This window comes from Acinonyx jubatus, chromosome X, assembly GCF_027475565.1.
Source record: "Acinonyx jubatus isolate Ajub_Pintada_27869175 chromosome X, VMU_Ajub_asm_v1.0, whole genome shotgun sequence".
NCBI classification, from domain to species: domain Eukaryota; kingdom Metazoa; phylum Chordata; class Mammalia; order Carnivora; family Felidae; genus Acinonyx; species Acinonyx jubatus.
Genome location: NC_069389.1, coordinates 109,422,401 through 109,444,687, shown reverse-complemented (window position 1 = coordinate 109,444,687; position 22,287 = coordinate 109,422,401). Strand labels below are relative to the sequence as shown.

Here is a 22,287-nt window from a genome sequence, read left to right as displayed (position 1 = left end):
GGGTCACGATGTCACAGTTTGTGTGTTCGAGACTCGCGTTGGGCCTACGGCTCTCACTGCACGGCTCGCTTCGGATCCTGCCCCCTTCTCTCGCTCACACACTCTCTCAAAAATAAAGAAAACATTAAAAAGAAAGTACTTCATTCAGGAGAGCGCGTTCATTTTGCTTTTGGCGAGGCTAGAAAGCTTCAGGCTGTTCCTCGGACCTCCTCCATTCGGTTGGCAAAAGGGGCGACCCCATAAGATACCAAAGACCCTGCCGGTAGAGGCGCTATGATTTCTAAGGAGGAGAGCAGTTGGGGGCAGGGAGGGTGCGATGAGCCTCTATGGCCCCCGTCCCTGAACTGCTTTTTTAAACATTTCAGGACGTAGGTGCCAACGAAGGGAAGTGTAGAATTTTAGGGAGAGCAGAAACTTGCTCCTGGCGCAATGCTCTCTAGTGGCGGAAAGGGAAGAGGACGGTGCAGTCTTTAGACCCTCAGGATTCACAGTAGAAAATCACGGGCAGGTTTGGAAAAACGAATTCTCTTCTTCCGACTGAAATTCAATTAAAAAACAAACAAACCACATTTCTTCTCTCTGGAGACTGGCTTTCTGAAAAACAAGATAAGCACGATGAGGAAGAAGCTGGCTCTGGGGTCAAATGAGCCCAGGGTTGAATCCTGCCTCCATCACTGCCCCGTTGTGTGACCTTGGGCGAGTTACCCAGCCTATCTGAGCCCCACTGTCTCATCTGTTGAATGGGGCTTCAGGCGATACCTACCTCTTAAGATTCTGGAAAGGATTAAGTGAGTTAAACCCACCTAAAGCTCCTTCTCACGGTGCCTGGCACATATCTGCTCCGTAAATATTAACTACTATCTTGTTAAAGAGGCAGTGTCGTTATACGTCGCAGAGTAGAATTAGCCTCGTAGGGAAGCACAGGACTTTGGAGTCAGAGCGAACCTTATCATTCTTCTCATCTCTAATGACCTTTCACTTCCTTCTGCCTCAGCCAGCCATTCCCGTGGTCATGCGCTAGACTCTGTCGTCACCTACACAAGGTAGCACCCTTGCCATTTCAACTTCAAACACCGACTCTCCACCCACCACCTCCCGTGTCGTTGGCGTAAGTAGTCTTATCACTACATGTTTCCATAACCTAATCCTCCGGTCCGTCAACCTCCACCTCTACCCCGTCCCCCTCCATCGGCCCCCATTTCCTGCTTTGTGCAGCTCAGAGACCAGGCCCCGCTGTTACAGTCACTCCATTTGCAGGTACCTTAGCCCCTTTTCCTCCCTCCCCATCCTTCTCGCTCGCCCGGCCAAAGCCTCCCTCCAGATGATCTGCTGGGTCAGAGGCTTCCGGGAGATCCAAGAAAAGCGGGAAATTTCTATGGGATGCCACACTGACTGCCCCCCTCTGCTGCTTCCCCTTGGCCCCAACCTCTGAACATCGGCACGCTCCTGGACACTGTCCTCCACCCTTCTATCTATACCCTCCGCCTCGAGCATCTAAATACTGTCATTTACACACTGATCCACCTCAAAGTTTTCCTTGGGGTTCCCTTCTGAACTCCTCGCTTACATACACAACTGTTTCCGACATCTATCCACTTGGGAACTAGAGCGTATTATCCTAAGTGAAATAAGTCAGAGAAAGAGACGTATCGTATGATTTCACTCATACGTGGAATTGAAGAAACTAAACAGATGAACTGAGGGAAGGGACGGAAAAATAATATAAAAACAGAGAGGGAAGCAAACCGTAAGAGACTCTTGAATACAGAGAACAAACTGAGGGCTGCTGGGGGGGAGGGGGTAAATGGTTGAGGTGCCTTAAGGAGGGCACTTGTTGGGATGAGCCCTGGGTGTCATCTGTAAGCGACGAATCGCTGAGTTCTACTCCTGAAACCAACATCACACAAGGTATGTTAACTACCTTGAATTTAAATAAATAAATTTTAGAGAACGAAAAAAAAAGAGAGAGTGAGAGCGATCCTGAACTCATGATCCTGAGGTCAAACCGTGAGCTGAGATCAAGAGTCAGATGCTTAACTGACTGAGCCACGCGGGCACCCCAAATGCATCCATTTCTATCCGTCTCCACTGCAACCACCTAAAGCAAGCCGCCATCTTTTCATGCTTCTTGTCTCCTTACTGATCTGTTTTCCTTCTTGCCTTCCTCCAGGGTATTCTGTCCATGACGGCTGAGGTGACCTTAGTTAAGTACAAAGTGGATCACCTTTAAAATCCTCCCATGGCCTACCAAGTCACTCACAACATAAAATCCAAACTCCCAACACGACCCATAAGACCCCATGTCACGTGGCTCCTGTCTACCTCTCCAGCATGGTCTCGTGCCACACGCTCTGTTGCCCCCTGCGCTCTGGCCACACCGATCTTTCTCCGTTCCTCACAGGCCTCCCCCACCCCCTCCATTTCCATGCCAACTCTTCCTAAAGCTGGCTCACCCCCCTTTATTCAGGCCCCTGCTCACATATCACTGCTTCAGAGAAGCCCCCCTCTGACCGCCTTGTCCAAAGTTGGTCCCCACTTTACCCCTATTTCAACACCCTATATATTTCCTTCATGGCACTTATAAGTTGCAAATGTTTTTTCCCTTTTTCGGGACGTGAGGTCCTGCCTTCCCCGCTAGATTATTAACTCTATGGGGGCAGGGACAGAGATAGTTTCATTGACTATTATATCATACATGTGTACCACAGCACCGTGTCTGACAAATTGCAATATCAATGAACGAGATCAATGTATCGTTATCCGGTAGACATTAAAGGAACGCACAGCGTCTATTTCTGCAACCCCCCTCCCCCCATCAAATTCCCTAAAAATTTTGGCACCAAAGTGCTTTGGGACTCACCCCCACAGGTGTGTGACGGGCAGCCCAAGGGGACTGGGCCCGTATTGGAGGGCCAGGAAGAGACCCTGCCTTCCTTCCTTTGATAAATATTTATGTGGGCCTTCACACAGGAAATCTTTCAGAACTCCTGAAATTCCCACTGAAAGATTCATCCAGTTCACTTTGAAACCAGGTTAATATAAAATATACAAAGAATCAAATGTATACAGGCGACTGGGTTCTGTGCCAAATCTTACAAAACAGGAAGCGAGGGCGTAGAATCTGCGCATTTCACAAGCTCTCCTGTACTACTCAGCATCAGCCAAGACTGGGAGCTGGGCGGCGTGCTTAAGAGCAGGGGCTTTGCTGGGGTTCCTGGGAGTTACCTCCTTCCCAGTCCCCATGCCTTGCTGCCCCCCATCTGCCCAGAGCTAATAGCACAGAGCCCGATGCGGGGTTAGAACTCACGAACTGCGAGATCATGCCCCGAGCCAAAGTCGGACGCTTAACCGACGGAGCCACCCGGTGCCCCTTCTGCTGTGTGATCTTAAGGCAAACCCTTTCACCTGTTTGAGACTCACTCTCCTCATCCATAAAATAAGACTGTTTACTCATTCAGTCAATCCCTGTTTACCGAATATTTGTTGCGTAAGGCACATACACAATTCACAAGGTCACTGTGGGGCCGGAGCAGGATGATGTGTTTAAGATCTGGCTCGTAGTCCCCATCTGTACATGCTGCTGTTAGTTTTGGCCTATGAGCAATTCAAAGCATCAAGTTTTCAGTAATTCTAAGGCTTGACATTAAATATATATATATGTATATATACACACTATTTTTTAATATGAAATTTATTGTCAAATTGGTTTCCATACAACACCCAGTGCTCACCCCAACAGGTGCCCTCAAAACAGATATACACTATTAACAAGTACTTAGGAGACTTTATAATCCTGACGTTCATTAATTAATGTTCTGTGGTTTCTAGCATTCAGTCACTCATTCAACAAATACCTATTGACCTCTGTACCAGCTCTGTTGCAGGTGCTAGGATGTGGGGGTACACACTTCAAAGTCTTAGCCCTCAAGGAGCGAACATTCTAGCACGGTTTACTACTGCCCTCACCCCACTCCTCGCTAGATTGTAAAGAACTTGACAACTGGGACTGTGGGAGCCTTTCCACACACACACACACACACACACACACACACACACACAGCCCGGAGCACAGCCTGAGGCACTCTTCCCCAGAAGTCACTCTTTGATGGCCTGCTGTGGGTTTGGTGGCTTGCTTTCCCCCACCGCCCCCTTCACTGTGGCTAATTTACATTGGAATGTAAATCCTAAGCATTTACATATATTATTTCCTTTAATCCTCACAGAAACTCAATGGGGCTCACGCTATTTTAATCCTCATTTTGCAAATGAGCCGAAGAATGGAGGGGTTAAGAAATGTGATCAAGTTTCTGAAGCTAGTAAGTAATGGGAACCCAGGCCATAAAGAGCCTCATGCTTTTCCACCCAGACTGTGTCCATTTGGATGTTCCTACTGACAGCATTTTTTTTTTTTAAGATTTTTTATTTTCACATCATCCCTACACCCAACATGGGGCTCAAACTTACAACCCTGCAATCAAGAGTCACATGTTCTACGGACTGAGCCAGCCAGATGCCCCTGGCACCACTGTCAACTTGAGCATGGAAGGCAGCCTGGGTGGCTCCGTCGGCTAAACATCTGACTTGGGCTCAGGTCATGATCTCGCGGCTCGTGGGTTCGGAGCCCTGCATCGGGCTCTGAGCTGATAGGGCAGAGAACCTCCTTGGGATCCCGCCCCCCTCTGCTCCTCCCCTGCTTGTGCTTTCTCTGTGTCTCTCAAAATAAATAAATAAACTTAAATGGTGCTTAAAAAAAACTGAGTGTGGAGCCCAGAGTCTTGGCCTTTGGCCCCAGGTGGCATTTTCTTGGTCTGCAGAGTCCTGGGGTGGCCCGATGTTCTAGCCTGAACACTGAACATCTGGTACAAAGCAAACTAATCCTCATGAATTTCTTCATTTTGCTGAGTCACTTGGGTTGAACCTAGCTCAGGTAAAAGAACTCAACCGAGCTGGGAGGATAGCAGCATAAGAAAATGGTCAAGACAGCTCAGAGCCCGGAGCCTCCTTCAGATTCTGTGTCTCCCTTTCTCTCTCAAAAATAAAAAAAAAAAAAAAAAAGAAAATAGTCAAGACAGTTCATAGGCAACCAGAGCATGGGTTCCTTGAGACAAAGACGAAACAAATTCCGGCTCTGAAAGTAATAATAGAAATGAAGATCTTTTCAGCTGAAGATCCTGGTTTGCACACTCCAGCCCTCTCAAGTTTGTTCTCAAGATACAAAGAACAAACTTGAGTTTGATAGTGTGTTTCAAACAAAGGCAGAACCAGAGACATACTTTCACTTGCAACGAGGGCATTGATTAGACAACAAAGCTCCAGGGACCCCAGATGGTCTGCCCCTCAGTGTACAGACACGGGGCATATTTTCCCTTTTATCAGAAGTTACAAAAAAAACAAACAGAGAAGCTTCTGTTTTGAAGGGACCTTGGGCCTTGCTCCCATCTTACAGGGAGCATTCCTGACTTCCCCAGCAGATCCTAGACCATCAGGCCAAGTAATACCACTGACGTCAACGTTCGGAGGAGAGTGTGGAGTTTGCAGTTATCGTCAGAATTGACAATAACTAGTTGTTATGTTTGGGAGGCAAGGATTTGCGCGAGCCGTGCTCTCACTAACTGCTGAAACAGGGCTCTGCTGTGTGTACGCACAGGCATAGGTACAAACGCAGTCAGCCTAATTCTTCCTCTGAATCCGGTACATTCCTACTCAAACTCTAGAAGCGACTGAGTGGTTATTTTAACGGGAAATGTGTTTTCGACGTTAGGCTGGAACCCAGGGCCTGACTTAGGTTGGCTACGCTGAACAGGCCCTTTGTGCCCTGTATGTGTAGTTCAGGGTAAAGGCAGCTTCTAGCAATTCCTCTCGGGCGTGGGACACTGGAACTACAGATAGGTATGGACTAGGGGGCTGTAAAAGAAAATTCGTCCAGAGTACAGAAGGCCAGAGGATGCAGACTTGGCCCCATGAAACTATCAAATATATGTTATTACCAGTTATTTACCCTGAAAGGCAAATTTTGTATCAGGTTGGGTTGTCTTGTGGCTGAAAGTATACTTCGGGCCAATTCTCCCTCAGCCTTTTACAAAGAAGGGAGTCTTGGGGCGCCTGGGTGGCTCAGTCGGTTGAGCGTCCGACTTCAGCTCAGGTCACGATCTTGCGGTTCGTGAGTTCGAGCCCCGCGTCAGGCTCTGGGCTGATGGCTCAGAGCCTGGAGCCTGCTTCCGATTCTGTGTCTCCCTCTCTCTCTGCCCCTCCCCCATTCATGCTTTGTCTCTCTGTCTCAAAAATAAATAAACATTAAAAAAAAATTAAAAAAAAAAAAAAAAGAAGGGAGTCTTGGTTCTGGGGTAGGTACTTTACATCTCGTAGGCACTAATGAAATATTTGTCGGGAGAAAGAGTGACCGAAGAAGCGTAGGAGCCTTAAGGGGGTTTTAGTTCAGGGGGAGAGGTGGTGGCCAGGGAGCGGGAACCCAAGGGAAACCGATCAGGTGGGGGCCCAGCGTGCAAAGCACAAGCCATGGACCACCGGGCTCTACAGTGGCTTTGAATTTTTTTTTTTTATATATGAAATTTATTGTCAAATTGGTTTCCATACAACACCCAGTGCTCATCCCAAAAGGTGCCCTCCTCAATACCCATCACCCACCCTCTCCTCCCTCCCACCCCCCATCAACCCTCAGTTTGTTCTCAGTTTTTAACAGTCTCTTATGCTTTGGCTCTCTCCCACTCTAACCTCTTTTTTTTTTTTCTTCCCCTCCCCCATGGGTTCCCGTTAAGTTTCTCAGGATCCACATAAGAGTGAAACCATATGGTATCTGTCTTTCTCTGTATGGCTTATTTCACTTAGCATCACACTCTCCAGTTCCATCCACGTTGCTACAAAAGGCCAGATTTCATTTTTTCTCATTGAGTGGCTTTGAATTTTAATGTTTGGAGCAGATGGTTGGTATAGATGGCCCTTGGTTTTGCCCGGGAACCGGGCGTCACTACGAGTTGCCAACCTGTTTGGAGGATGGAGTTGGAGCCCGTAGGTATGCCACAGAGCTCCGTTTTACAGCCGGATTCTTTGGCGGCTTACAGCGAGGTGAATGCAGGACCCTGTGATTTTTTTAGGGCGCCACCGAAATCATTTTTCTAGGATAAGTCCCGAGTCAACAGACTGGGGTCAATACTCGGGGCCAAGCCCATCTGGCTGGCTCCCTGGGTAACCCTGAATCATTAAGCTGTGACCCTCAGTGAAGCTTAGCAAGTTCACTTAGACTTAGGTCTACGGAACGTTCGAGCACAACGTCCCATCCCTCAGAAGCCCCACGTCTGGAGTGGGAGCAATGAGTCTTAGCACCCCATCTCATGCCCACTCCCTCTCAACTGCAACCAATCGGAAGCCATCCCCCGAGCATCCGGAGGCGTTTCCTTACAGTGGGCCGAGCCGGCAGGCAAGTTGAAGGTCAATCCCGTGCTTCCGGCTGTCAGAGCAGAGCTGCAATCCTCCCACACCGCAGCTTCCTGAGGAGGGGCTAGGTATCGGTCCTGCTGGAGGAGGCTTAGGAAAGGCTCATACTTCCCATCAGGCTGGGGCTCGGATGGCACGTGCCCGCCGGAATAGGCGTGAGAGTAGCCAGGCTCCGAGGAGCTGGGGCTGGCCGGGGAGGGGTAAGGCCACGGCTCGCCAGACGGAACGGAGGGGCTCCCCGCCAGGGGCACCGGGTAGTGATCCATAGTCATGAGACCGGGCCCATGGAAGCTGCAGTCGGTGGCGCCGTATGCAAAAGATGCTCCGGGCTCTGGCTTTGTCCACTGAGAAGAGAAACGCCACCGATTCGGAGGCATGTCACCATCTGGGAAGGAAAGATTCGTAAGACATGTTAGGCGGTCATTGTTCGCGACGTGGAAGGAGCTTCATTTTTTTCCTGGTTAATACGTACTCTTTTTCTGATCTGAAGAAAATGTAGAAAAAGTGAACCCACAAAGCCCAGCTTAACCATCATCACCACAGACCATCATCCGCCTTCTTTCTGGGATTTGTTTCCATCCAGGCCCGCGCGGCTTTCACATCACGTATGATTTCGAAGGCTGCTTTTGCATCATTAAACACATCCCAGATATCCTCCCATAGCGACGAACGGAGCCAACACCAGCCTTTTCAATAGCCGCCCAGTATTCCCTCCTGAGACACTAATAATGTGGCCAACAGACATGGTATTTGTGGGCAACTCAGTTATTTCCATCGTTTCAATGATCTCAATCGCACCCGTGGTGGAACATCTTTGTATATACATCTTTGCATCTATGACCAAAGAGCCCCTCCGGGAAACTTTTCTAGAAGTAGAATTGCTTGATTAAAGGTGATTTCTGTTTGGCTGTTGCCGGCTGGCTTTATTTTACAGCCGGTGGTTTGAATACACCAAACAGAAGGACCCCACAGAACTTTATGAAGGGTTTAACATTTGCCTGTGTAAGTCACTCAAAGAAGTCGAGGCGTTGAAACCCCATTTTCTAGAGGGATCTGGGGCATGGGGATGTTAAGACTGGACCAAGTGAGCGGAGCAGATTAGCCAAGCAGGGATCCGAGCTGGAGCCATAAGTGATGGGTACAGAAATGGTTGTTTGCACCTCTTCCCGCAGAAGCAAAATGCTCAAGGTCAAGGGGTGACTCTGTGTCTTCTTGCAAAGTTCTTGCGGACCAGCTAACGAGGCCGGAGCCTCCTTCGGTCTCATAGACACTGTTCTAACTGTTCCTATGGTAGCAGCTGAATCTGAGTGTTCAAAAAGTCTAGGACGGCTCATGACACGGATGGATGTTTTCTCTATTCGCAACACCCACTCAGGCAAGAGGGGAGGAGGGAGAGAGGTCTGGCACTCATCTAGCCAAGATAATGAAGGGGGGCGTGGGCGTGAGACAAAGGAAGATCGGAGGGCTGGGGAGACTGTCTGGTCCCCTTCTCTCCTCCTCCCCGCCCCCCTGCACATGTGCCTCTCCCAGCTCTCCTGAATGTTCCACTTGCCTGGATTGTGTACAAGACAAAAACAGCTGAGTGGTCTGTGCAGTGACACTGGAGCCTCCCCCCTCCTCCCATCCTAGCTTTTCATGTAATATAGATAAGAGCAAAATAAGCCCTAACTTACGCGGCACAGACATTCTACCCAACGTTTCGCACCACTCACCGTGAGCAACGGCCCGATGGTTGGCCTTTCAGCGAAACCAAGGGCAAGGGAACGTATTAAGATTTGTTCTTGGGGATGAACGCCACTTTTGAAAATTGATATCTGCAGACCAGCAGCGATTCAGGATCCCGTGTGGCACAAATAGAGAAAGATTAAGCTGACTTAGTATAATCGCTCTGTGTGCTTGGTGTGGAATAAGGTATCACATGTCCCGAGTACAAGTTAGAAACAATGTGTAGCATCTGACCTAGGCACTGAATGCTTGAAATGTGCAAGGCAGGGCCCCAGGGTCTTTGGAATATTTTGAGAGAGAGAGAGAGAGAGAGAGAGAGAGAGAGAGAGAAAGGGAGAGAATCTCAAGCAGTCCCCACGCCCAGCATGGAGCCCAATGAGGGGCTCGATCCCACGACTGAGATCATGACCCGAGCCGAAAGTAAAGAGTTGGACGCTCAACCAAGGGAGCTACCCAGGAGCAGGTCCGCTTGGTCACTGTGCTCAGTTTGGATGGCAGCGTGTGGGGAGGCACAGTGTCCCAAATCCCACATTCACAGCAGCCCCACAGTGGGCCTTGGGAGCCCGGGGAAAGCCGCCTTTCTAGAGCAGGCATGGGTGCTGGTGTCCCACGGAGTTGAGACCCTGAATTTTAATGAGCCACTCTTTCCAGCAGCCACAGCCCCCTACCCTGTGAACCGGGAAGGCATCCTGAGCCACAGTCCTGACTGACTCAAGGTTGCTGCTGCTGCTGCTGCTAGAAGTGACCCTGGTGACAGTTTCTTACCCAAGGTCCCCCCACCAGTTACCTCTAGAGATGAGAGAAGGAGCGCCAAGGAAGACTGCAGTTTTATGTAACCCCAAACTACATTCACAAGCAGAGACCAGGCAAGGGACATGTTGGTTCTGGGACACGTTTTAGCAGTAACCCTCATCTGCAATGTCTCCACTCACTCACTCACTCACACTTGGTCTTCCCCACTAGCCAGGAAGCTTGGAGAACACAGAGATCAGGGCACCCGGGTGGCTCAGTCGGTTAAACATCTGACTCTTGATTTTGGCGTAGGCCATGATCTCACAGTTCCCGGGACCAAGCCCCAAGCCTGCTTGAGATTCTCTCTCCCGCTCTCTCTGCCCCCACCCCACTCATTGTCTCTGTCCCTCAAAATAAATAAATAAACATAAAAAAAAAAAAAGAACACGGGAGCGCTTGGGTGGCTCAGTTGGTTAAGCCTTGAACTCCAGCTCAGGTCATGATCTCACAGTTCATGAGTTCGAGCCCCGCGTCGGACTCTGTGCTGACAGCTTGGAGCCTGGAGCCTGCTTTGGATTCTGTGTCTCTCCTTGTCTCTCTGCCTCTCCCCCACTCATGCTCTGTCTCTCTCTCTCTCTCTCTCTCTCTCTCTCTCTCAAGAATAAATAAACATCTAAAAAAAAAGAAACACGGAAACCATTTCTCTTTTGTTCACCATCACACCCTCAAGGACTTGCATAGCACCTGGCTGTGGCTGTTGTTGATTATTACCAATTGTTATTGGGGGCTCACATTCACATGCTTCTTTCCTGGTTTGGAACTCTCCACGTAGATCCACCCAGGGGAAAGCACAATGGTAACGGCATGAGGCCGGAGGGTCCCCCCCGCCCCCTGCCGTTGGCCACCTGGTGCCAGGGAAGCAGAAGCAGGTGCATGTTCAATGTGGAGGATGGCGTAGACAGTGGCTGTGGAGAGAATTTTCAGAAGCCATTGCTCGTTGTGTATCCATTTCCAAGGAATACTACATCAGGGGTGGGCAGGAGCAACTGTGAATCCAGAACGGTTTTAAAGCAATTTTTTCTTAGTAGGGAGAGAGAAGGAGGAGAGGGGCAGAGGGAGACAGACAGTCGTAAGTAGGCTCCGTGCTCAGCGCAGAGCCCGGCACGGGGCTCGATCCCACGACCCCGGGGTCATGACCTGAGCTAAGATCAACAGTCGGACGCTCGACTGACAGAGCCGCCCGGGCAGCCCTGGAACAGTTTTGTTTATTGAGCACTTATTATGGGCCAGGCACCTTGCTTAGCACTCTGTGTGCGTGATCTCATGTGACCCGCACAGCAAGCCAGATGCCACGATGGCGCTAAGCGGTCTGATTGCCAAACTCATGCCCTAAGCAGCTATGTCTCCACAATATTCCAAAGAACAGAGGTAGCTGGGCGTTTTCACGAACTACTGGCGTTGGAAGGGTGGCAGGCGGGCATAATATCTCTGTGGGATTTGTATGCACCCTTTGATCCAGTCATTGCCCTTAGGGCGATTTGGAGATAAAATCAACGATGGGTGCAAAAATTTAGCTACAAAGATACGCAAAGTGATATTTAGAATACGGTGAAAAATTGACAACAATCCAGTGTCCAAAAATTGTAAGATTCCATAGATCTTTAAAAAGCATACTCCTTTGTTTTTGAGAGAAAGAGAGAGGACACAAGTGAGAGAGGGGCAGAAAGAGAGAAAGGGGCGGGGAGAGAGAGAGAGGGAGAGAGACAGAAGTGGGGCTCACCCGGGGCTTGTGTTCACCCGGAGCAGGGCTCGAACTCACCAACTGTGAGATCATGACCTGAGCCAAAGTCAGATGATTAATGACTGAGTCATCCAGGCGCCCTAAAATGCATACGCTTGAGCCATTAAAATGATGTAGCAGAACATGTAACGGCATGGGAGAGAGAGATACGCGATTTATGTCCAAAATGATGATATGCTATAAAACGTAGCAGGGTGCATAGATGCTCATTTTGAAAAGATAACAGTACTTTTGTGATTAAAAAAAGTTATTTTAAGTAAAAACTGGGCAAACCACGTGACTCAAAGAATTCGAGTCACAGTTGTAAAAGATTGACCCATAACTGCCAGATTTCCTTCTGTCCATCCTTTCTTCTCTTCCTCTTCCCCTTTCTGTCTCCGCCTTTATTTTTGAGAGACAGAGACAGCATGAGCCGGGGAGGGACAGAGAGAGAGGGAGACACAGAATCCGAAGCAGGCTCCAGGCTCCAAGCTGTTGCACAGAGCCCGACGCGGGGCTCGAACTCACGGACCGCGAGATCATGACCCGAGCCGAAGTCGGACGCTTAACCGACTGAGCCCCCCAGGCGCCCCTCTGTCTCCACCTTTAATACAAATCCTGCTCTCTGAAGAAGTTAAAACGAAGCACCCTACCAGCACACACGTCTTGCACCACGAGAAGTCCAACCTCTGGCCCTGTCCGATCTGTACGCATGGACGCTCCCTTCTCTGCCTCCTTGGCTAGTGGCGCTGGTCTCTTATTCATTCTCCCCAGAAACAAAGAGGATATTGTTTGTATTAGCCGAGGTTGAAACAACACCAGGGACAGCTTACAGGACACGATTCTGCTCCAGGCCTCTGAGGCGACCTGCTCAGTCCCACTCTCCGCCTTACGGTCGCCTCCCTGGGGTACCTAGTCTTTGGCGGGTTATCCAGAACCTTTTCCCTGGTGAAAATGAAAATGAAACACAGAACGTGGGCAGTATTTGCAAGTGGCTAAGAGCGCAGGATCTGTGTCAGATCAGCCTGGTTTCAAATAGACACTAGTGATCACGTGGCTCTCTGAGCCTCAGTTTCCTTCCCAGTGGATTATGGTTGAGGGGAGAGAGAAGAAGGTGGGATCTTTTGGGTCTGGCTCCCAAGGCCTTTGGGTGCTCAGGTATACATCCACTCACCTCTCAGCAGCCCCTGAGCAACATCGCCCAGCCTGGGGCTGGGACTGGGACTGGGGCGGGAAGAATACAGAGCGGGACGTGCCCCGGGACCATGTCTCCCGCCCCAGAAGTGGTTAACTACTGAAGCTTCTCCGGTTACCGACTCTGAAGCCCAGGAGTCCTTTTAAAAGGGGATCATTCAAAAATAACTTCACCCTGCGTTTTCTTTTCTGAAGTACGGCCAGTATAAAAATATACATAGGTAAATTAAAACAAGTTTGATTTGAGAAAAGCAGCCAGGAAATTCGATGGCATTTCCTAGCCACGTGGGTCTCCGTGTTTGGGCTTTGCATACTTGGCTTGACAGAGCACCCTTAGAAAGCGGCCGGGTTGGTAGTGAGAGCCTGTGAATGGGCGCCTGTTCTGTCGGCCATGGTTCAGCCAGGGCCGGGCAGCCTGGGCCTGGCCCGCAGGGGCTGAGACACTGCTAACGGTCAGTCATGAAAGGCCACTTTATGGATTTGCCACCACTTCCGAAGCTGCCTGTCTCTCACACAACACCTCTTGTGAGAACCACTGGGGGGCTGCCCTTTTTCCACGGGGCCTCCCCTGAGGCAGCAAAGCTGGTGAAACACTTGACTCCTCACAGCAAAGAGAGGCCTTGAGGAGGACGGGCCCTCCTTTGCTCAGTCAGCTGGGCCAACATTTGCCTAGCCCACCCCACGGTCTGTGTGGAAGACATCTTGACAGGCGAGGGCTCTGGGAGATTCTCACAGGGAAAATGCAACCGGGAAGGTAGTGGGGAAGATGGCTGCCTCTCTGGTTGACCTGGGAAGGTTGGTTTGGCCAAGGAACAGGGCCACGTCCAAGTTCCCTTCACGCACAGGGGTGTCACAGAATAGAATGAAGTCAGAAGGCATAGGAAACCGTACAGCCGCCACAGAGGGCCCAGAAGTCCCTAGAAAACGTGCAGGCTTCCGGGTGGGGCCTGCTGCTCTGTGGTCTTAATGCTTTGAACACAGGCCCTCATACCCACACAAAATAACACCTACATGGCACTATGTGCCAGTGGATATGCATTATGTCACTGACTCCTTCCATAGTTCAATAATACTCAATTGTAGAGATGAGGAAACCGAGGCACAGATACAGGAAGTGATGTGACCGGAGATCACGTTGTTAATCAATGGTGGAGCTGGCCTGGGCCCCAGGCTATCCGGTTCTAAAGCCATACATCACATGGTATTCACTCTCTTGAGTGGCGCCTTCTATGGCGGACATCAGTAGCCTATGATCCAAATCACAATTTCATTCATTCAAGAGATATTGTGTCAGGCATTGGGCTAGCTACTTGGGAAGCAGCAATTAACACAGAGTCCTTGCTGCCACGGAATTCAGAGTCTAGAGGATGGGAGGAGACAAGAAAGAAAAGATATAATAAAAATAATATATAAAAAATAAAATAAGATAGTGTAAGATGACAGAGGTTGACGGGTTGGGGGGGGGGGCTTCTATTTTTTAAAGAGATTGTGCAGAGAAGGCCTGGATGAAGAGGTGACGTTCCAGGGGAGACCTGAATGAAGAAAAGGGGAAGTCAGGCAGTTATCTGGGGAAAGAGCATTTCAGGGAGAGGGGAAAGGAAGTGCAAAGGGCCTGAGGCGGGATTGTACTTGGCACATCCTACAAATAGCGAGGAGGCTAGTGGGAGGAGATGAAATCAGGAAGAGAGTGGGGCCCCATTCAAGACTTTGGGTTTGATTCCAAGACACAGGAAGCTACTAGAAGCTTCTGAACAGAAGAGAGATAGGAGGAGATTGTCGTTTTAGTGATACCATTCTGATGGCTACTTTGAGAACAGACTGAAGGGGAGCAATGGTGGAAGCAGGGAGAGCAATCGGGAAGCCAAAATCCAGGGTGAGATGATGGCATCATAGCAGCAGAGGTGGGGAGAAGTGGTCAGAACTTGGATATATACTGTTTTTCATGTTTATTTATTTTGGGAGAAAGAGCACGTACATATGTGCACGTGAGCGGGAGACAGGCAGAGAGAGAGAGAGAGAGAGAGAGAGGGAGAGAGGATCCCAAGAAGGCTCTGCACCCCCAGTTCAGAGCCCAACATGGGGCTCGATCCCACGGAACTGTGAGATCGTGACCTGAGCCGAAATCAAGAGTCTGACACTCAACTGACTGAGCCACCCAGGTGCCCCAGAACTTGGATATATTTTGAAGGTAAAACTGACAGAATTTGGGGGCACCTGGGTGGCTCAGTAAAATAAGCATCTGACTTTAGCTCAGGTCATGATCTCGCCGTTTGTGGGTTCGAGCCCCACATTAGGCTCTGTGCTGACAGCTCGGAGCCTGGAGCCTGCTTCCGATTCTGTGTCTCTCCCTCTCTCTCTGCCCCTCCCCTACTGGTACACACTCTCTCTCTCTCTCTCTCAAAAATAAATAAGCCTCTTTTTTTTTTTTAAAGGAGTAGTAACCAGAGAGGAAGGAGGAAAACCAAGAGAGTGTGATGTTACGGAATCCAAATGAAGGAGGTTTTTTCTAATTATTTTTTATTTTAGAGAGCTCGAGCGGGGGAGGGGCCGAGAGAGAGGGAGACGCAGAATCCGAAGCGGGCTGTGAGATCCTGACCTGAGAGCTGAAAATAAGAGTTGGATGCTCAACTGACTGAGCCACCTGGGTGCCCTGTGAAAGAGGGGGCAACCAAGTGCCGCGGATGACTGGTCACACTCATTCCTGGTCCGCCTCTAAGTACTCATCACACTGTTGGATGGCACTCCCCACTCCCCGCCCCCTGCCCTTCGCGCCCACGGCAACAGCAAACTTTACATCCTGCCCTTTGGTGTCCTGGGACTGGGGGAAAATCACGTCGCCTGGCTGGACAAATAACTTGTAGGAAAGCACTAAATGCTGCAAAGGTGAACACATCAGATATACACCACGTCCGCGTCCAGGCGCAAAGAGCAAAGCCAGAGTGATGGATTCTGCAAACAGGGGACATCTTCCCCCGCAGGCAGAGGCCCCACTTGGCAGCTTTGCACAAAACAAGCAACCAAGGCCCAAGGGGGGGCCGGGCATTCGATGTGGGTGCTGGGCAAGTACAGTAGAGAGTTCCTCCCCCTCCCCCAATAGAGAGTTTTTAAAATCAACCAGGCCCTGGTCCACTGCACATTTCAGAATGGTGTTTGGAGGGGGAGGCCTGGGTGCGTCGGTCGGTTAAGCGTCTGACTTCGGCTCAGGTCACAATCTCACAGTTCATGGGTTCAATCGAGCCCCATGTCGGGCTCCGTGCTCCCCCTTTCTCTGCCCACCTCCCCTCCCCCACTCACACTGGGTCTGTCTCTCTCTCTCAAAAAGAAACAAACAGAAACAGGGGCGCCTGCTGTGGCTCAGTCGGCTCGAACTCACGAGCTCGAACTCATGAACCGCGAGATCACGACCCGAGCCGAGGTCGGACGGTCAACCGACTGAGCCACCCAGGTGTCCCAATTTTGACAAGAAACTTCTAAGAAACGGGTGCGGCTTCTCATTTACAGTGTGACTCGCCTGCAGCAAATACACGCGTGTGAGCACAAAGGCATCGCAGAACCGGTCTTTCCGTGACAGCCTTGATAGAAACTTCCAGCTTCCTCCCACCCAGCCTGCTCACCGTTCCTCAGGATCACATCTGCACTCTGGCTCGAGGGGCTCAGTCGCTGGGGCCTCTTGACACTGCTCAGAGCCCTGGAGAAGTGTTCGTCCACTACGCTGCCGATGTCCCCTTGGAAATAGGTGAAAAGGACGCACTGAGAATTCCACTCAGTCTTTATGGGTCTCTGCAGCTGGATAGTGGTCTTCCCTGTTTCTTCCATCGTGAGGGACGCAGATGACAGCTGCAGATCGAACACAAAACGTTACTGGCACCATTTTTCCGAGCGGCTTGGCTATCGTTTGGATGAGGGGCCCCTGGGGGACAAGCACCCCAAAAGCTCTCACGATGCTTCCAGGGAACCCCGAGCCCCTGAGCGGCGCCCGGGAGCTCGTCCACCCCGCTGCGCTGGTCTGAGCACCAGGCGAGGAGCCCTGTGTGATCAACGTTCAGGGACCAAGACAAGAGTCTACAAAGCGCCGAAGGGGTCCTCAAGAGCCTCAGATGAGAACGATCTGGCAACCCCACTACAAGAACAGCAGGGAGTTAAAAAAAAAAAAAAAAAAAAGGCCACTGAGGCCCAAACCGTAACTTGCCTCCTGGGTTAGTGCCTTCCTCCTGCAAAACAAAGGAGCCAACACTGACCCGGAACTGCATGTGGATCCCTCTCCCCGGACAGCTTGACTAAGCAATCCAGTGGGTATTCGAAGATTCCACTTTTCGTAACAAGCATTGCTTTCCGCCTTGACCGCTTTTGTGCAAGGGAATGAGACACATCAAATTCTCCCCACCCCCTGATGCTGTTGATCCTTGCACCCACCCCCCACCCGGTGCTGGACACGAGCACCTAAAAACAGCACCGGTCCTAAGGCCTCCGGACACATAAATTCTGAACCAAATACACATCTCAAGAACGAACATGCTTTACACTAATATATATGGCAACGTTGGTGAAAAGCTTTTGAAAGATTGCCAGGATGTCAACCCCGTTGGCCGCCAGATGCTCCACACCTAGAACAATGCCCGGGATGCCGTAGAAGCTCGATAGCCCTTTGCTGAATTGCCTTAAACTTGGCTTCCATCATTGTATCCTAACCGTGAGCTCCTTTGGAGCAGAGACTGTCCTCTCGCACCAAAGCCAGGACTGGGCACACAGTGGGCACTCAAGACCTCCTGCGTGGCCTTGCTTTACTAGAGAAGTAGCCTGTGCTTCTTAACCTTTGGCCCCCCAACCCCACTTGCCAAGGTGCTCTGGCTAAAAGCACTTTTATTCATTCTTGTGAATATGATGGAAATGATTACAGTTCAATAGCTATGTTCTGTGTTCTTCTCTAGTCACTAAACAATGGCCGAGTGCCTGAATGCCATGTCATGCAGAGGAAGCACAAGGCAAGGCAATCATACCAATTAGGAGTCAGAAGACCTGGGGTTTTCCTCAGCTGTGTGATTTGGGGGGAGGCACATAGCCTCTCTGGGATGCAGATTCCTCTTGGGTAAAATTAAGAGGCTGGAGACGGTGAATTTTGCAGCCCATTCTTTTAGGTTCCTAGTGTCAATCGATTGTGATGAGCAGGGGACCCTTCCAAAAAGTTCTCCTTTCCGACTCATTCTGGCCCCAGTCATAACTGGGCTCTGCCGTCATGAAGCCTTAATAACAACACAGCTTTCAATTGAGCACATCGTTCTGTTTCGCCCTGGTGGACAGCCACGCTAAGTAAGCATCACCAGGCCCGACCTGAAAAATGAATCCTTTGTATCCTTATTCCAAAAAAAAAAAACCACGCCAACAACCACTCTGCAACAGTGTTCGGCAGTTTCTTATAAAGTTGAACATATGCTTGCTATATATATGACCCAGCAATCTTACTTCTAGATACATAGAGCCAGGAGAAACGAAAACATATGTCCGTACAAAGACTTGTATAGGATATTCATAGCGGCTTTATTTATAATAGCCAAAAAGTGGAAATGAGCCAAATGCCCATCACCAGGATTATAAATAAACTAGCTGTGACACTATCGTATAACGGAATGTCATTCGACAATGAAAAAGGAAAAAACTACCCATCCACACAACAGCATGGAGAATCACAGAAATACTATGTTGGGTGAAAAAAAAAACAAAAAAAAACCCAGACACAAAAGACCACATATTGTATGATTCCACTTACACGAGACTGGCAGAAATAACCTGTGGGGGTAGAAATCAGAATAGTGGCTGGCTGTAGGGTGGAAATCGGGAAGGGGCATGAGGAACTCTCACGGGTGTTCGAAAGGTCCTACATCTTGAGGGTGAATGTCCTATGTGGGTGTACACGTTTGTCAAAATCCATCAGATGGTACGCTTAAGATCTGCACATTTCACTAAAGGTAAATTATTCCTCGATAAAAAAAAAAAAAGCACATGCGGGGGGCCTGGGTGGCTCAGTCGGTTAAGCGTCCTGACTTTTCAGCTCAGGTCACGATCTCAAGGTCCATGAGTTCGAGCCTCGCGTCGGGCTCTGTGCCGACAGCTCAGAGCCCGGAGCCTGCTTCGGGTTCTGTGTCTCCCTCTCTCTCTGCCCCTCCCCCGCTCATGCTCTGTCTCTCTCTGTCTCAAAAATAAATAAACATTAGAAAAAAACTTTTTATAAGGCACGTGCTATATCCAGATACTCAGCATTGCAGAAATAAAACAAAGGCGTTATCCTTGGGCACATTATGAGTTTGGGATGCTGACTACGAATAGCCCACTGTTGACCGGAAGTCTTACTGGTAACGTAAACAGTCACTTAATACATATTTTGTATATGTATTATGCGCTGCATTCTTACAGTAAAGTCAGAGAAAAGAAACGTAAAGAAAATCGTAAGGAAGAGAAAATACATTTAAAGCGCTGCACTGTAAAAAAAAAAAAAAAACAAGACTGCATAAGTGGACCCGTGCAGTTCAAACCCTTGTAGTTCAAAAGTCAAGTGTACTGTATAATATCACTAGTGTGCGGAATTTTAAAAAGCCAAACTCCTAGAAACAGATTAAAGTGATGATTACGAGCAGCTGGGGGGCGGGAGGGAACCGGGTAAGTCTTGTTTAGGATACAAAGTTATAAGGAGTAAATAAACCCCAAAGACCTAAGACCGTACAGAGAACTCACACACAACCCTATCGCAGTATAATCCTCCGATTTGCAGAGACTAGAACTAAACTATTCCAGCTGCCGAATAGAAAGTAACTATGTGAGGTTACGCATGATCACTAGAGGGGCCATCCTATGACAATGTATACATTTATCAAATTAACACGGAACACCTTAAATGGACACAGTTGTATGAAAACACAGCAAAAGAAAAAAAAAAAAAAGGAAAGCAAAGCTGTTACGAAGGATAAGGTCATGATAAATGTTGGGAGGCAGCACTTTTTCTAAAGCCGCAGATTACCTCCTCGGTGCCTGAAGCTATATGGATATTCTCTCCAGTCTTTACAGCCCTCGGCGCAGGCACTATTACCCCATTTTGCAGATGAGCAATATGGGGGCCCAGAAGGGGAAATGAACTACCCGGGCCGCACAGCTAGGCGTGTGGCAGGCAGAGCTGGGATTTGAACCCTCTCTAGCTTCAGTGTCTGTCCTTTCCCCACCGTCCCTTACCTGGTGGGACTAACAGTCCCCTTCTATGAGCCTCCGTCCGCCCCAGTCTACCAAACGTAAAGGCTTGGCTTCTGATATCTAGGGAACCTGGAGCCAGGCCCTAAAGCAGCCACCTGGTTTCCTTTGGGGGATACAGGCAGAACATCTGTGCACCCCTTCCAGGCGCCTCCGTAAAGCTGCTACTTGCGAGGGCTGCTTCGCACCTTTGCAGGACTCACGGCTTTACCCCTGGAAACGCCAGTGGCCTCTGATCTCAGTTCAGGCTTGACACAGCTTGCAAATCTGTCTTTGCGGAGTCTCCCTGAAGCCACAGCCGGCTGGACCCTTGGGGACATCAGGGCCCTGGAGCACGGCCCTTGTCTCCTCGGGTAAAGAGCACAGAGACCACAGGCCGCTGGCCACAGCCAGGAAAGGTTAGAGAGAGAGAGCCAGAGGCAACGCCTCATCCCCATCACCTTGGAAGGATCAGACCTTACGCAAGTGGGATCTTGAACAAGCCACAACTGCTACCTCTGCCCTATCTCGTCCTCCCCAAACACACGGACGCACGTCCCCAAGGGAAACCATGGGTTACGTCTCTGCATCTGGCTCAAGGGCAAGCGTCCGGCCGGCACCCACACCTCGGTGGGAAGGTTCGTAGCCCCCTCGGAGGGCTATGAAATTCAGAGAAATGTTACCATCTACAGCCTTTGCAAAGCTGCATCTCACGGCACCTCGGGAGGAACACGGGCAGTTCCATCCCCAAATGACTCCAGGAGTGAACTGGGGTCTGGCTGAAGAGAAGGGGATACTGCAAAGCTGGAACCCAGGAAAGAGCAGCGAGGCGGACAGAGGGTGGGACCTTCCGGGAGACGGCCCGGTCCCAGTCCCCGGCTTGTAGCAAAAGCCTCTTGCAGACAAAACCCTAAGGTCAAGCTTTGCCAGCTGTGTGGCTAGAATAGCATAATCACAAAAGTACCCTGGTCCCTTGTGATGTCCCCAGCATGGAAACGACAAAGGCGCCAAGTGCTCCAACTCGACCTCAAAATAATGGCCAAACTTCCTTCTGCACAAATACTCCAACACGGACTCCAATGCCAGCAGTCTGCCTGCAGGGACGCGGTTCCCACCCGTCTGCAGAATGGTACCAGGCACCTCGGGTGAGGGGTGGGGTGTCGTGTCAGAGAGGTCGCCACTTGGCACGAAAGCCCCAAAGGGACCAGATGTCTATCAGTGAGCAAAGCGTGGGATGCTCACCGCTTCCCCGCCCCGATTCCTTCACGGTTGAATTTCCATCACTCCTTGCCACCCCCCCCCCCGCCCCCCCAAAGTCACCAGCTTCTCTTACCTTAACTCCTGACCATCAAACTGAGACAGCAAGATCCCAGGGCTGGGCAAAGGTGCGTAGGGGTGGTCAGAGTCGCCTGGCCCACTTTGGAGCAGCTCAGGGCTTGCGGAAGCAGGGGCTGGGGATTTTGTACCCTCCCCTCGCTACTTTCTACCCCTCCAGCCCGGGCTATAAGAGGCATTTCCTGCTGGCTATCTATTAAGAATGCAGAAAATGCACTCCGACAAGTCCTTCGGGTTGGGCACCTGCAGGAATGAGGAACAGAGGGAGCTCTTTTTTATTTCTTTCTTTTTGCATTAAAAAAAAAGCACTTAGTGATATTGTCTCTTAAAGGAGGCGGCCAGTTGTTTGCCGGAAACCACACACAGAGTCACCGGCTCTAGAACATCAGTCACCTTCACTCTCAGGGACAGGGAAAGTGTGTTCGGCCCATCCCAGCGTTCTCCCTCTCTCTCCCCGAGGGAAGAAGAGGGGAGCCCACACCCCGAGAATTCCGGACGTGTCACGGGCTTCCGTGGGCCCCAGAGGGAGACCACATCTCCGCCGTCATGGAAGGAATACACACCCAGCCTACGTGCCGGGGTGTTCACAGACACGTGTGCGGCGTGTGTATGTCAGACGGCAGTCAGTGCCGCAAAGAGCAGTGAGCCGGGAAAAGGAAGCAGGGAAGGGGGACGTACGGGACCACGGAGACAGGATTCTCCGACAAAGTGACATTGGAGCAGAACCCTGAGGGGGCACACCGTGTACATTTCCGCTTTCCCTGATATCCGAGGGAAACCAAAGGCAGAAGGGGGGACTCGTGCTTGGTCTGTTCGCTTTGACTTTTGCGCCAAGTGAAAAGGAAACCCACTGGAGG

The 22,287-nt window shown here is 50.2% G+C and overlaps 1 protein-coding gene across 2 annotated transcripts; it reads right to left on the bottom strand.

Annotated features, from left to right (window-relative positions):
- Nucleotides 1-406: 406 nt before the first annotated feature.
- On the bottom strand, nucleotides 407-21,664 carry VGLL1 (vestigial like family member 1). Of its 2 annotated transcripts, XM_027054799.2 has the most exons (4): nucleotides 21,429-21,660; nucleotides 16,498-16,720; nucleotides 7,418-7,837; nucleotides 407-594 (listed from the first exon to the last, which is right to left on the bottom strand). In XM_027054799.2, coding segments are annotated over exons 2-4 (624 nt in total). In that variant the 5' UTR covers nucleotides 16,700-16,720; nucleotides 21,429-21,660; the 3' UTR covers nucleotides 407-592. The 2 variants fall into 2 exon arrangements, with proteins under 2 accessions (XP_026910600.1, XP_026910599.1); XM_027054798.2 differs by lacking the exon at nucleotides 407-594 and having other exon boundaries at nucleotides 6,915-7,837; nucleotides 21,429-21,664.
- Nucleotides 21,665-22,287: the final 623 nt, after the last annotated feature.

What these genes read in the sequence shown, in the direction of transcription:
- VGLL1 (XM_027054798.2), bottom strand. Translation starts at nt 16,699, where the DNA reads ATGGAAGAAACAGGGAAGACCACTATCCAGCTGCAGAGACCCATAAAG. An exon ending in AGATGTGATCCTGAGGAACG is followed by an intron (nt 7,838 to 16,497) that starts GTGAGCAGGCTG and finishes TTTCCTTCCCAG; the next exon opens with ATGGTGACATGCCTCCGAAT.